Below are 15,409 nucleotides of genomic sequence, written 5' to 3' on the forward strand. Positions count from 1 at the left end.
TGAACTTCATTATTCTTATTTTTAAAGTGAGACTATTAATAAAATTCCATGAGATTGCTATAAGCATTAACTGAAACAGGTATTCTCATTTAGCTCATAGATATTCTCAAAGTACCCATTCAATAAATACTAGTTCCCTTTGTCTTCTAGTGCTTCATTCACATTTACAAGAATCAAAGTGTAAGTGATAAAGAGATCAGTGCAGGGGGGTCTATCCTCCCAGACAAAAAGTGGTTGGGAAATAGAGTGGAAATACATAACAGGAATAGCAGTTGCCAAAGGAGGTAGGTCTTATGTTAAAGGAAGTCTTGGAAAAACACATATAACTGGAGAGAGGTGTAGTAGTAGTAGTAGTAGATGGGATCAACCAGAGAATGTATACTGCAAGATGGCTAATAGCTACCACTTATTGAATACTTACTATTATGTACCAAGTATTGTGCTAAGTGCTTTGTGTATATTAACTTCAACAAGAGATCAAAAAGAAACACAATGAAACAGTTGTCAGTAAGGAAAAAGCAACACTTCAGAAACACTTAAGAGATGAACAGTCACCTCTATAGAGGAATAATAATAAGTTCGCAGAGGGGTAGGGAGCAGACTCAATGACTACAATGTCAATCAACCCAAGGGAGAATAGAATCTCAAGGAGCAGACAAATAGTAAAATGAATAATAAAATAAGGAAAAGACTAAAAGGTATCTGTTGGAATGGGCAATTAGGAGGCCTTTGATGTCATTTTACACAGAAATTTTACTAAAGTGGTGAGGTCTAAAGCCAAATTGTAGTGGGATGAGGAATGAATAGGAGGTGAGGAAATGTGGACAAAAAGTATGGACTAGTTTTAAAAGAAGATTGTCTGTAAAGTTTAGGAGTGAGGGCAGTGGTTCAAGGGGACATAATTGAAAACTGGTTGTTGAATGTTAGAAATTTTTTAAAAAAGGAAATAACTGGGAAATACCAATCTAAATCAACTTGCATGTTAATGTCTCTGGGATCATTTTGAATTCATGAAGCATAGACTTTAGAAAACATTTTCCTCTATTGTAAATAACACTGCTATAAACATAGGGGTGCATGTACCCCTTTGAATTAGTGTTTTTGTATTTGGGGGGTAAATATCCAGTAGTGCAATTACTGGATCATAAGATATTTCTATTTTTATGTTTTTGCGGAAGCTCCATACTGTTTCCCACAGTGGCTGCACCAGTTTGCATCCCTACCAACAGTGCAAGACATGGATGGAGCTAGAGAGTATAATGCTAAGTGAAATAAATCAGGCAGAGAAAGACAAGTATCATATGATTTCTCTAATAAGAAACCAAACAAATGAGCAAAGGAGAAAATAGATGGAGTGAGATAACCCAAGAACCAGACTCTTAACTATAGAGAACAAATGGATGGTTACCAGATGGGAATGGGTGGGGAGATGCTTTAAATAGGTGATGAGGATTAAAGAGCACACTTGTGTGATGAGCTCTGAGTAATGTATAGAATTGTTGAATCACTATGTTGTGCATCTGAAACTAATATAATACTCTGTTAACTAACTGGAATTAAAGTAAAAACTAAAAAGAAAAAAAAAAAAAACATTTTCCTCTAAAGTTTTGCCGATACAGATTTTCCAATAAATGGAAATGGGTATTATCCTAATATAGTCTCATGATTCTGCTCTCTGTAAGTCTCAATTATAAAGTGTAGATAAAGCCATACTGAAGTAAAAATTATGGCTTTAAATGAACTATAAATCCTGAGGAAACATCAGTATAGACATAAATTTAAGGAACACTACAGGGGCCCCTGGGCAGCTCAGTTGGTTAAATGTCTGACTTTGGCTCAGGTCACAATCTCACAGTTCATGAGTTCGAGTCCCGCGTTGGGCTCTGCCACAGCTCAGCGCCTGGAACCTGCGTCTCCCTCTCTCTGCCCCTCCCCTGCTCACACTCCGTCACTCTCAAAAATAAATAAATGTTAATTTTCTTTTTTTAATTTGAGGAAGACTACAAAAAGTCATGGAAAATGATACCACTTAAGGCAAAGAAAATTTTAATTTAAAAGTAGATATTTACTGGTATAAGACACTATATCTACTTGGTATAAGACACTATATTGAACTTTGACAATTTCAGCTGACATTGATTGCCATTTTATTCCATTCAGAATTTACCTTATTTTACTTCTTTCCCCTGGGACATTTAGTTCCTCTTGATATGATCTTTTTTTCTCTTCATTGCTATCAATGGCTTTCATAAAATGAAGTATAGAGGGGGTGCTAAATGAGACCAAGTCAAATAAGTTAAAGTCACACTGTAGGAGAAGCATTCAGCAAGCAAGAACAATAAGGGCCTTACTCTTATGGACATTCTTTTAGCATCTCTGGAATTTTAATTTATTTTATTTTTTAATTTGAATTCAAGTTAGTTAACATACAGTGTAGTACTGGTTTCAGTAGTAGAACCCAGTGATTCATCACTGCCATATAACACCCAGTGCTCATCCCAACAAGTGCCCTCCTTAATGCCCATCACCCATTTAGCCCACCCCCCACCTACCTCCCCTCCAGCAACTCTCACTTTTTTCTCTGTATTTAAGAGTCTCTTATGGTTTGCCTCCCTCTATCTTTTTATCTTATTTTTCCTTCCCTTCCCCTATGTTCATCTGTTGTGTTTCTTAAATTCCACACATGAATGAAATAGTATGATATTTGTCTTTCTCTGACTGACTTATTTTGCTGAGCATGGTACACTCTAGTTCCATCCATGGTGTTGCAAATGGAAAGATTTCATTCTTTTTGATTGCCAGATAATATTCCATTATATATATATATATATATATATATATATATATATATATATATACACACATACACACACATACACACACACACACACACATACACACACACATATATATAAAATAAAACACAGATTTTTTTATCCATTTGTCAGTTGATAGACTTCTGGCCTCTTTCCATAATTTGGCTATTGTTGATACCACTGCTATAAACATTGGGGTTCTGTGCCCCTTCAAAACAGCACACCTGTATCCTTTGGTTAAATACCTACTATAGTGCAATTGCTAGGTCATAGGGTAGTTCTGTTTTTAATTTTTTGAGGAACCTCCATACTGTTCTCCAGAGTGGCTGCACCAACAGTGCAAAAGTGTTCCCCTTTCTCTGCACGCTTATCAACATCTGTTGTTTCTTGGGTGGTTAATTTTAGCAACTCTGACAGGCATGAGGTACCTCATTGTGGTTTTGATTTGTATTTCCCTGATGATGAGTGATATTAAGCATCTTCATGTATCTACTAGCCATCTGGGTGTCTTCTTTGGAAAAGTGCCTATTCATGTCTTCTGCCCATTTGTTCACTGGATAATTTGTTTTTTGGGTGTTGAGTTTGATAATTTCTTTATAGATTTTGGATACTAATCCTGTATCATATATGTCATTTCCAAATATCTTCTCCTATTCTATTGATTGCCTTTCAATTTTGTTGATTGTTTCCTTCACTTTTCAGAAACTGTTTATCTTGATGAGGTCCCAATAGTTCATTTTTGCTTTTGTTTCCCTTGCCTGTAGAGACATATCTAGTAAGAAGTTGATGTGGCCAAGGTCAAAGAGGTTGCTGCCTATTTTCTCCTGTAGGATTTTGATGGCTTCCTGTCTTACATTTAGACCTTTCATCCATTTTGAATTTATTTTGGTGTATGGTATAAGAAAGCGGTCCAGGTTCATTCTTCTACATGTCTCTAGAATTTTAAATTGTAAGCACTGGCTATTTTAGTTATGATTAAATTGCAGTGAAAAATTATTTTTCCTGAAGTCCAAACTTCTTACACTTAACTGAGGCACGTTTAGAACAGGAAAATAAAAGTTTAAGATTTTGTATAATAGTGGTTTACCCCAGTGATAATTAATGGGAAGGTTAGGTTGTGAGGATAAGTATTAGAATCATTCAGAGAAAGAAATTATCAATATGGTAAAGTATTTGTAGGAACTTCTCATGAAGAACATGAGCTTGATCAGGGGCGCCGGGGTGACTCAGTTGGTTAAGTGTCCAACTTTGGCTCGGGTCTCACGGTTTGTGGGTTCAAGCCCCGCATCAGTCTCTGTGCTGTCAGCTCAGCACCTGGAGTCTGCTAAGGATTCTGTCTCCCTCTCTTTCTGCCCCTCCCCTGATCATGTTCTTTCTCTCTCTGTCTCAAAAATAAATAAACATTTTTAAAATTAAAAAAAAGAATATAAGCTTGATCTTGAGACTGGTTATATGACAGGCAGAGAAAGAGAAGGGAGGCTTTCTAGGAAAAAGAGCAGAATGTACAAATACATGTTTAAATTACAACCTGAAAATCGAAGAGGCTCCACTTTGATCTTTTGGTGAGTCAACTGGTAAATAAAAATATCTGTGAAGTATAATATATATAGTAATTCCTAGTATCAAAATAATCAGGAGCTCTTAAAATAATGATCCACTTTCTATGCTCATAAAACAACTACTTAATGGGAAGCACTTTTTGGTATTTATCCTTCAATCAGGAAAATGTACCTAGTTACCAGACCATATTTGAGTATCATTCCTTTAATCATAATAATAATACTGACATATATGTCAGGTATACAAATCTAAATATAATACAGTTCACTTCCTTAAAGTGTTTAAAGATTATTAAGATATTCTTTCTGTGATAACACTTTTTTCTACTTTACGATTTCACTAGTAGTTTTGATATTGCTTTCAAGGAAAAAAACCAAAACTGTATTTTATCAAAAAATCTTAAGCCAATAATTTTGTGCCCTGCAAAAAATGTTTTTAATTCTTTTTAACATTTATTTGAGAGAGAGAGAGAGACAGAGCATGAGTGCGGGAGGAGCAGAGAAAGAGAGAAACACAGAATCCAAAGCAGGCTCCAGGCTTTGAGCTGACAGCACAGAGCCCAGCACGGGTCTCAAACTCACTAACTGTGAGATCATGACCTGAGCCAAAGTCAGACACCTAACCAACTGAGCCACCCAGGTGCCCCTGCCTTGCAAAAATCTTAATGAGATAATGTATACATATAAAACTCTAATCACAGTTCCTGGCGTGGAGAAGGCACTGGGGTTTGCTAAATATTAATTTAAAATAAGTGATCAATAAATATTTATTGAATTGAATTATTTAAAATTTCTATCTTATAATTGAGTCCTAATTGTTAATATATAAATTCCCTTATAAATGATGATATACAATTTCTTGTATATCATTATATATCAAAATTAACATATTTCATAATATATAATTTTTTTACCAGAAATACAGAACAATTGAACAGTTATTTGGGTGTCTATAATATACTTAGCATAGTGGCAAATAAATAGATTTAGACTGTGACTTTATGGGGCTTCATGTAGTAGAAAGCAAGTGAAATTGCTTTACCAACTTTTTCAAGTTCAAGAGAAGGGAACTGATGATCTGATACATATATGTTCCAGGCTAAATGCTAATACAAGTATATTTGTCTTAGCCACATGACAGACATATTTGTACATCACAATACATTACATTCCCATAATATATGCCATATCACATATGCCAAGAGATACTCTCCCCATATGATTCCAAAAGTCATAAAAATCAATAAGTGCATTCTACTCATATAAGTAACATATAACATTTTTCAGATAATTCCAATGTACATTGCTCTCAATAGTTAAATATTTCCTTAAATTTTAAAACAAACTAAATAAAGCCTACAGTTCAATAATGACTCTGTGTGGTTGCATTAAGACTTACATTTTGACAGTTTCTCAGAAGGCCAGCACTCCATAATTAATGAAGTTTCAGCCAAAAGATTGACCTTCTGAATGACTGGATAAGTGCAAACTTAGGAGGAAAAAAGTTTGCTTTGGACCATTTATTGAAGCCTAAGAGCTGTTATCTTTTAAAATGAAAGTGAGTTCTGGAACCATGCCTAAGAAATTGGCTCTATATGTTAACATTGGAGAGTCCCTATTACAATAAAAATGCATGCTGTCTACTCTATTTTATGCTATATTTAAAATAAGAGAAATTGTAAAAAGCTTCATTTACTTGATCTTTTGTGACCTTCTGTAAAGGTTCCTAAGATTGAACTCTCAGGCATGTGAAGTCTAAGATATGACACGCTTTATATAAATGGCTCTGGTATTCATTTCCAAGCTGAATCTACAGAGCTTCTACTGAGAGAAAGTTTCCTCTCATCTGGGTTTGAGTCAGTTCATTTACTTAAAGGTTAGCCTTAATGAGGTCAAGGTCACAGGAGGAGCCTGATGGAAAATGTTTAAAATCAATGGGAACCTAGATTTGAATTCCGGTTCTGCCCTTTACTAGCTGTAGAAACTTAACTAAGTTCATGAGGCTTAGTTTCTTCACCTTTAAAATGGAAGAGTAGCACCTATATTTCTGTGTTTTGTGTGAAACAGGACACTCCAGTTACCATTTATGCACTTAGTGCAGGGTCTGACACAATATATATCCTCAATAAATATTAAATATTAACTGTGATTTTGATTTGTTATTAGAAAAACAATTCATTGTATACATTATGTATTCTATGGATCATTAGTTAGCAATACCCAAATATCAGCAAAAGCATTATTCTGGGAATGTATAGAAGCCTATACACCTGTTTATATTTTTGAACCCAGCAGAAATTTCAAATGGCCCAACAAGAATTCCTTTTTTGTATGTCAATCACTTCTAATGTTATTCTAGTGACTGAATAAATTTTGAGAATAAACATGTAAAACAACACAGCTTTAGCTCATACATGCTCAATAAATTGTGTATTGATGCATGAATAAATGGATGATAGAGTGAATGAACTATTTAAAACTATGGAGCACTCAGACACAAAGCTTAAGCAAGAGCCTAAAGATTCATTTCTGTGCTGACAATTGCTCCATGACTTTGAGAAATTTTCTACTTCCTCTCATTTTCAATTTCTTTCTCTTTCAAACATAGGGGCTTAATACGTAATGTCTGTCCATGGTGCCTCTCCAGTTCTGAAAGGCTATGATTCAAACAGGAAAGGAAACTTGACTAAGGACGCAATTTGTTTATTGGAACAGAAGAGTTGTTAGAACATAAGTCCTTTGAGCTTTTAGATCTTATCTTCCTGTTTTCTCTCCTAAGTCTAACAGACTTTTGAAAATTTTTCCAAATGTATATTATTTTACCACATGACAAATAGATAGTGCATTAGGAAAATCTACAATAAGAATGAGTGCATCTGAAGGAAATGATTCTAAACAGTTTTCCAGAGAAGTGAGACATAGAGATAGGTCTTTGAGAGGAGAAGAAATCTGAAGGGCTAGCAGATTTGTTGGCAATCTGTAATTTTCCGTGAAGACAGTTGCCCAACAGCTCCTGGTAGTGTTATTTACTTGCTCATTCATTCATTCACTCACTCATTCACTCATTCATTCAATAAATGCTTTGGAATGATTACTATTTGCATGGAAACATGCCAGGATAGGATTATAAAGATGAATGTGATGTATTTTGTCCTGAAAGGATTTATTCTTTAGTAGAGATGAAAAGACATGTATATAATTTTTCTATGTTCTATGTGGCACGAAAGAAAGTTACATGAGATTTAAGAAGAAGGAAGACAAATTCAGAAAGTCAGTTGGCAATGAAGGGAGGAAAATCAAAGAAAAATTGGAGTAGAAGGTAATTAGCTTGGGTTTAAATATCTGTAGATTGGGCAGCAGATAATTCCTGGCTGAGGAAATGATGTGATCAAAGACTCAAAGGAGCAGGAAATGGAATGCAATCTTACTACATTATTGAGTTTAAGAAAGAGAATAATGGGAAATACATTTAAAGGATAATGCCAGATTGAGGAGAACTTTGGAAGCCACAGTAAGGGATTTGGTCTTCATTTTCTGTACAAAAGCAGCCATTGGAGATTTCAGAGAAGGGAGATGGAAGAAAACTCATCCTGGATGGTGATTCCTGAAGAAGAGTTGTACCTGGTGGTTGTAAAATGAATTTTGATAGGCAGATGCCCCAAATAAAGGTCTTACCTGAGCTCTCTTTCTTGTCCAGGTTGCTGATGTCCTGCTGCAACATGGCGCAAATGTCAATGTTCAAGATGCAGTTTTTTTCACTCCATTGCACATTGCAGCATACTATGGACATGAACAGGTATGTCTGATGGTAGGATTTCCAAAGGCTGGGGAACCATTCCAGGCTTTTGTGGAACTGCCCTAGCCTCAAAGAAGGAATATTTAAGCTATCCTTTGGATTACTTTTGCCATATTATCATCAGTTCCACCTTTAGGATCTGATAGATGCATAGAAACATTGCACCTGCCAAGTAATTCATTTTCACTAACTGTTTCAGTACCCAAGGGAGGCACTACAGTAAGTGTACACTCCCAGGAATCACCCAGCCTGTATTTGAAAAATTCCTAGCTTTGTGACCATGTGTAGATTATATCATCTCCCTGATCTTCAGTTTCTTCATCTGTAAAATGGACAAAATATTAATAGTGCCTACCCATAGGGTTGTGGATATGATGAGATATTAATTTCAAGTGTTTGGCAAATTCTCAATAACTGTCACTATGATGATACTAGTGCAATAACAATAAAACAAATCATAAAGACCTTCCTTTATGAAAAAATGTGTCTTTCAAAAACTGGGCTTCTTTTTTTTCTACTGTCCTGGAATGTGGTAGACTGAAAATATCCCCCAAAATATGTTCATGCTTTAATTTTCAGAACCTGTGAATGTTACCCTAAAAAGGATTTAGCAGATGTGATCAAGTTAAAGATCTCGAGTTGGGGAAATTAGGCTGGCATTATCTGGGTGGACCTGATATAATCACAAGGGTTCTTATAATAAGGAGCAGGAAACCTAAGTGTCAGTGAATGTAAGAGGTTAAAGTGATGCTAGAAGGGGTAACAAGCTAAGGAATGCAGGCAGCCTGTAGAAGCTGAAAATGCAAGGAAATGAAAGCCTCCAGAAGGAATACAACCTGCCAACACCTTGGTTTTAGACTTCTGAACACCAGAACTTTTAAGAGAATAATCTGTGCTGTTTTAATCCAATAAATTTGTGGTGATTTGCAGCAGTGGGAAATTAATACATGGAATAACCTAGAAAAATTTAAAAAACAGTCACTAGGGGCGCCTGGGTGGCTCAGTCAGTTAAGCATCCAACTTCAGCTCAGGTCATGATCTCGCGGTCTGTGAGTTCCAGCCCTGCATCGGGCATAGTGCTGACAGCTCAGACAGAGCCTGGTGACTGCTTTGGATTCTGTGTCTCCCTCTCTTTCTGCCCCCCCCCCTCATACTGTCTCTCTCTCTCTCTCAAAAATAATAAACATTAAAAAAAAATACTTATATATACAATGGAATACTATTTGGCAATGAGGAAGAATGAAATCCTGCCATTTGCAACAACGTGGATGGAACTGGAGGGTATTATGCTAAGTGAAATAAGTCAGTCAGAGAAAGACAGATATCATATGTTTTCACTCATATGTGGAACTTGAGAAACTTAACAAAAGATCATGGGGGAAGGGAAGGGGGCAAAATAGTTACAAACAGAGAGGGAAGGAAGCAAACCATAAGAGACTCTTAAATACAGAGAACAAAGCGAGGATTGATGGGGGGCCAGGGGTGAAGCGAAAATGGGTGATGGGCATTGAGGAGGGCACTTGTTAGGACGAGCACTGAGTGTTGTATGTAAGTGATGAATCACAGGAATCTACCCCTAAAACCAAGAGCATGCTGTATACACTGTATGTTATAACTTGACAATAAGTTATATTAAAAAATTAAAAATAAAAATAAAAATAAAAATAAATAAAAAATAAAAAACAATCACTGAATGTGCTTTAAATATAATTTGCTTTAGATATGTAATTATATAACAGGCAATTATTTTAAAATTTGATATTCTGTAATAAAATAATAATAAATATAGAATGCTTTAAAGTTTATAGTGTGCCTTCATTCAATGAATAGTTTCATTTGACCTTCACGGAAACCTAATGAACTTAATGAGTTACCATGTGAGTGAGCTCATACTATGGGGTAGGAAGTTTATGTTGATTATTTTGTGTGTTTGTGATTTTTCCACAATCCTAAAGTTAACTATTATTTTCCCCCTCTCGCCAATGATATGCATGAGCTCACTCAGGTCAAGTAGCATGCCAGAGTCACACAGTTAATTAGAAGATCTGGAATACATATTCAGGTCTGTCTGATCCCAAAGCCTATAGTTATTCTGTTGTACCTAAGAGCCTCTTCTTATTTGTTTTCTATCAGTGAGACAAATCAGAAAGTCGAGGAAATTTGCTTGAGGGGTAGGGCTAGTTATTCAAGGCCTAGTGCTCTAACTCCCAAGTGCATTGATTTTTTTAAAAATTGTTAACAACTTTATTGAGATATAAAGAAATTGTGGTTTATATACACAATGGAATACTACTTGGCAATGAGAAAGAATGAAATATGGCCTTTTGTAGCAACGTGGATGGAACTGGAGAGTGTTATGCTAAGTAAAATAAGTCATACAGAGAAAGACAGATATCATATGTTTTCACTCTTATGTGGATCCTGAGAAACTTAACAGAAGACCATGGGAAAGGGGAAGGAAAAAAAAAAAAACTTAGAGAGGGAGAGAGCCAAACCATAAGAGACTCTTAAAAACTGAGAATAAATTGAGGGTTGATGGGGGGTGGGAGAGTGGGGGTGGGTGGGTGATGGGCATTGAGGAGGGCACCTGTTGGGATGAGCACTGGGTGTTGTATGGAAAACAATTTGGCAATAAATTTTATATTAAAAAAAGATATAAATCATCAATTTAAATTGTGTAATTCAATGGCTTTAGTATATTCAGAGTTGCGCAACCATCATCACAATTAATTGAATGAAGCCATTACCCCCAGAAACAGCACTTACTTCCACCTTCTTCCCAACCTCTTTCTTCCAGCCTGAGGAAAATACTAATATTCTTTCTGTTTCTATAGATTTACCTTCTGGAGACTCCCTATAAATGCAGTCATACAATACATGGTCTTTTGTGACTGACTTCTTTCACTTAGCACAACGTTTTTAAGATTCATCAACTTTAGGGGCACCTGTGTTGCTCAGTCAGTTAAGCAGCCCACTTCAGCTCAGGTCATGATATCACGGTTTTTGAGTTTGAGCCTGGTGTTGGGCTCTGTGCTGACGGCTTGGAGCCTGGAGCCTGCTTCTGATTCTGTGTTTCCCTCTCTGCACTTCCCCCACTCACGCTATGTCTCTCAGAAAATGGATAAACATAAAAAAAAAAAAAAAAAGATTCATCAACTTTATAGCGTTATACCAGTACCTCCTTGCTTTTTAGTGTGGCATACTATTTTGTTGTATGGATATGCCAGGTTTTATTTATCCATTCATCAGTTGATGGATATTTGTATTTTTCCCATTTTTTGGCTATTTTGAATATGGTGCTTTGAACATTCAAATTTTTTTTATTCACATATTATTAACATACAGTGTTATGTTAGTTTTGGGTGTATGATACGATGATTCAACAATTCTATACATTTCTGAGTTCTCAACAAGATAAGCATGTTCTTAATCTCCTTTATCTATTTCACCCATTTCCCCCCTCCCCTGGCCCATAGCCACATCATGTACAAGTTTTGATATGGACATCTGTTTGCATTTCTCTTGGGTACATCTAAGAGTGGAGTTGATGGCTCATGTGTTAACACTATGTTTAACATCTTATGGAATGGTCAAACTGTTTTCTAAAGAGGTTAATGCCTAATGAGTTAAAAATCAAATTGTCTCCAGAAAAGAAAGCCTATGTGACATACCTCCCAGGACAAAATAAGCCCATTGATTTTAACCTTAACATATTGAAAGACAAAATTTGTATGTGCTACTTTCAAACATCGCCAATTAGCTATCCTTAGGAAACTAAACTGACCCAAATAAAACAGAAATAACAAATGTAATTGGATAACCAAAACTTAACTCTTCTTTTCACATCCCATTTTCACTCTTCCTCACTTTATATCTCTACATCTCTAGTCTTACTCAATTATGGAGTAAAATTATACCTTTTTACCTCTGTAGAGGTCATGCCATTGCACTGCCTCAGGATCCCAAGTTAAAAATCAAACTTACTTGTGTCTCTGTGCTCTTCTAGTCATTGTGCCTTTATTTCTTTGCTAGCTGGCATATGCTTGGACACTCTCAGACCTGTGAAGCGTGACCTATAGCTAGGAAAGATTTCTCATTTCATTTGATGTGCTGCTCAAAGTGCACTGGAGTGTACTGGAGAGATGGGCACTGAAAATGCTTTTGAAAGTACAGGGTCTAAAAGCCCAGATGGTGAAAAAAATCCGTACTTTTCTGACTTTAGGCAGAAACAGGATATACACAATGCATATTATTTGTAGAGTCATCCTCTTTGGTGATTAACCTCCTCACCCACAGAAATATAAAGAGCTTCTATGCATGTTGGATGGAAAGCTAAATTTGTTTACTTTCCCTGAATATATAGTCACAGTCTTATAAAATTATGCTAAAATGTGGATGGCCTTTTTATGATAAGGGACTCACTTTCTGTGTGCAAAGACAGCACATAAGTAATTTATGGATGCTATTGTCATTTGCTAAAATATGCTGACAGGAGAATGGTACTTTCGATATATAAATGTGCCTAATGTTCCATGTTCCTTGCCATTTGTTTATTTACTTATTTTTAAGTGGAAGAGTAGATGTTTTGGACCAAGAGCAATATTTCCTAGGTATATAATAATAGTGCTTAATAGGCAATCGATTCCAAAGATAGTTTAAAGCTGTCCATTATAAAGTCACATAATCAGAATTTATGGAGTCTTTGTAAATGGAAGTATCTGCTTAGGAATGCACAGTTCTTGAGACTAACTTTTACTGCTCCAATTTCTCCTGAATTAAGTATTGGTCTGCCCATTAGCCAACAAATGGATAAAATACACATGTTACACATTTGTGCTACCACTTCTGCTAATATTTAATGAGTACCAGACACTTTTGTAAGTGCTTTACATGTAATAACTTATTTAATCCTCATAACAACTCTATGAAGTAGGACTATTGTGATTCCCATTTCAGCAATGAATAAACTGAAGTTTTGAAAGGTCATATAATTTATTAAAAGTGACATAGCTAATAAAAAGAAGCCTGACTTCAGAACCCTTGTTCTTTACCTACTACACTCAATAGGATGTTTTTCTACATCCCATACTGCTAATTTTTTTTTTTTTTTGCCTAGAATTTCTATCAAATATGTACCATATTCTTGACAGTTTTCTGTTCAAGACATGTCTGTTTGCTGCCACATAGAAAGTCAAAATAGTTTTGGAGTTTGAATTCACTTTTATGGTAACACTTAAGTTGTCAGGTCAGTTGAGGGCTTCTCCCATAACTGTTATTTTGATGGCACAAACTTACCTCTAATTTACCTCTTCAGATCATTATAATGACTTCTGCAATTCCCAGAAGAGACAATGTCAGATTTGGAGAAATTATTTGGAAATAATAAGTAGTAAGAAGATATATAAGTAATAAGTAATATTATTATTTAATATATTACTTATTACTTATTATAAATAAGTAGTATAATAAGTAGTATAATAATTAATTAAGACTAATAATAAGTAATAAGTAGATATTATAAATAATTTAAAGAAATCCTATGAGGGGCGCCTGGGTGGCTCAGTCGGTTAAGCGGCCGACTTCGGCTCTGGTCATGATCTCACCGTCCATGAGTTCGAGCCCCGCGTCGGGTTCTGTGCTGACAGCTCAGAGCCTGGAGCCTGTTTCAGATTCTGTGTTTCCCTCTCTCTGACCCTCCCCTGTTCATGCTCTGTCTCTCCCTGTCTCAAAAATAAATAAAATGCTAAAAAAAAAAAAAAAGAAGTCCTATGAATTACCTGTAACAATGCCTGGAAGACTCCTAAGTTGAATAACATTCCATCTCTCTCTCTTCCTTTGGGTGTGGATCTCAGCTAATTGAGGAAGATGCTGATAGTTCAGCTATGTCCCATTTATTCATAAATTCAGAAAAGAACCCAGAACTCTGGTAATAAGATGGCCATCAGTGACCTATGCATGGAGTTGCTGTGAAAATGAAGAATCAAGTAAATACTGCTGGCTTTAGCCAGAAGACAGCTTTGGAAAAGGTGGTTCGGGGCAGATTATGAGTGACTTTAGAGAGGATTATTTATGTACACTGAAGATCCAACCTTGAAATTGCTCCAATTTTTGACTTCTTGTGAGGTGATACAATAATAAATTCCTTATTGTCTAGGCCAGTTTAGTTAAGATTTGCTGCTATTTTCAGGTAAAAATAATCTAAGAGAAGTATTTAATGATATGTCTTCTTCCATATTTTTGAAAGCTTTGCTTTATTGTTTGACTTTTGATACTAATTTCAAATGAATGGATCCTTTAGGTAACCCGCCTTCTTTTGAAATTTGGTGCTGATGTAAATGTAAGTGGTGAAGTTGGAGATAGGCCCCTCCACCTTGCATCTGCAAAAGGATTCTTTAATATTGCAAAACTCTTGATGGAAGAAGGCAGCAAAGCAGATGGTAAGATTATATGTTTAGAACACTTTTGCTATCTTCTACTTTATGTATAGTTTTTACTTGCATTTTCCTTATTTAGTAGTGAATAACCCTGAAGCTGATTAATTGCATATGCTAATTTGTTTCACAAATCATAATTTATTATTTTTTTTTTAATTTTTTTTTTCAACGTTTATTTATTTTTGGGACAGAGAGAAACAGAGCATGAACGGGGGAGGGGCAGAGAGAGAGGGAGACACAGAATCGGAAACAGGCTCCAGGCTCTGAGTCATCAGCCCAGAGCCTGACGCGGGGCTGGAACTCACGGACCGCGAGATCGTGACCTGGCTGAAGTCGGACGCTTAACCGACTGCGCCACCCAGGCGCCCCCATAATTTATTATTTTAATATAATAATGAATCTATATGTTAATCCTTTTTATACATTTTAGTTCAATTCTTAATATATTAGATACTTCAAGAAAACTCAGGTTTTTTTCTAGACATATCATTCTTATTTTGTTATTTTTCACTAATATGTTTCTTAATTGAGGTAAAACTTGCATATAGCAATTAAGTGAATATTGACTTAAGGGAATATTTGTCATCGATAAATTCATGCAAAACCGCCCAGATCGAGATATAGAACATTTTAATATAGAAAATTAAACTCGGGGGGGGGGGGCATGCCTGGGTGGCTCAGTCAGTTAAGCCTCCAACTTCGGCTCAGGTCATGATTTTACTGTCCATGAGCTTGAGCCCTGCATTAGGCTCTGTGCTGTCAGCGTGCATCAGATTCTGTGTCTCCCTCTCCCTCTGGCCCCTC

General features: G+C 35.9%; 1 protein-coding gene across 4 annotated transcripts in view; it reads left to right on the plus strand.

The window, feature by feature from the left end:
- Positions 1-15,409, plus strand: part of TNNI3K (TNNI3 interacting kinase) — a 293,732-nt gene that overhangs the window by 82,957 nt on the left and 195,366 nt on the right. For all 4 annotated transcript variants that reach the window (XM_025912718.2, XM_086717284.1, XM_086717283.1 and 1 more), the window contains exons 6-7: positions 8,073-8,171; positions 14,470-14,608. In XM_025912718.2, the coding sequence (XP_025768503.1) occupies positions 8,073-8,171; positions 14,470-14,608 (238 nt within the window). The remainder of the gene's footprint in view (positions 1-8,072; positions 8,172-14,469; positions 14,609-15,409) is intronic.

The sequence above is a fragment of the Puma concolor genome, chromosome C1 (assembly GCF_028749965.1).
Source record: "Puma concolor isolate L17-30 chromosome C1, mPumCon1.1.hap2, whole genome shotgun sequence".
NCBI classification, from domain to species: domain Eukaryota; kingdom Metazoa; phylum Chordata; class Mammalia; order Carnivora; family Felidae; genus Puma; species Puma concolor.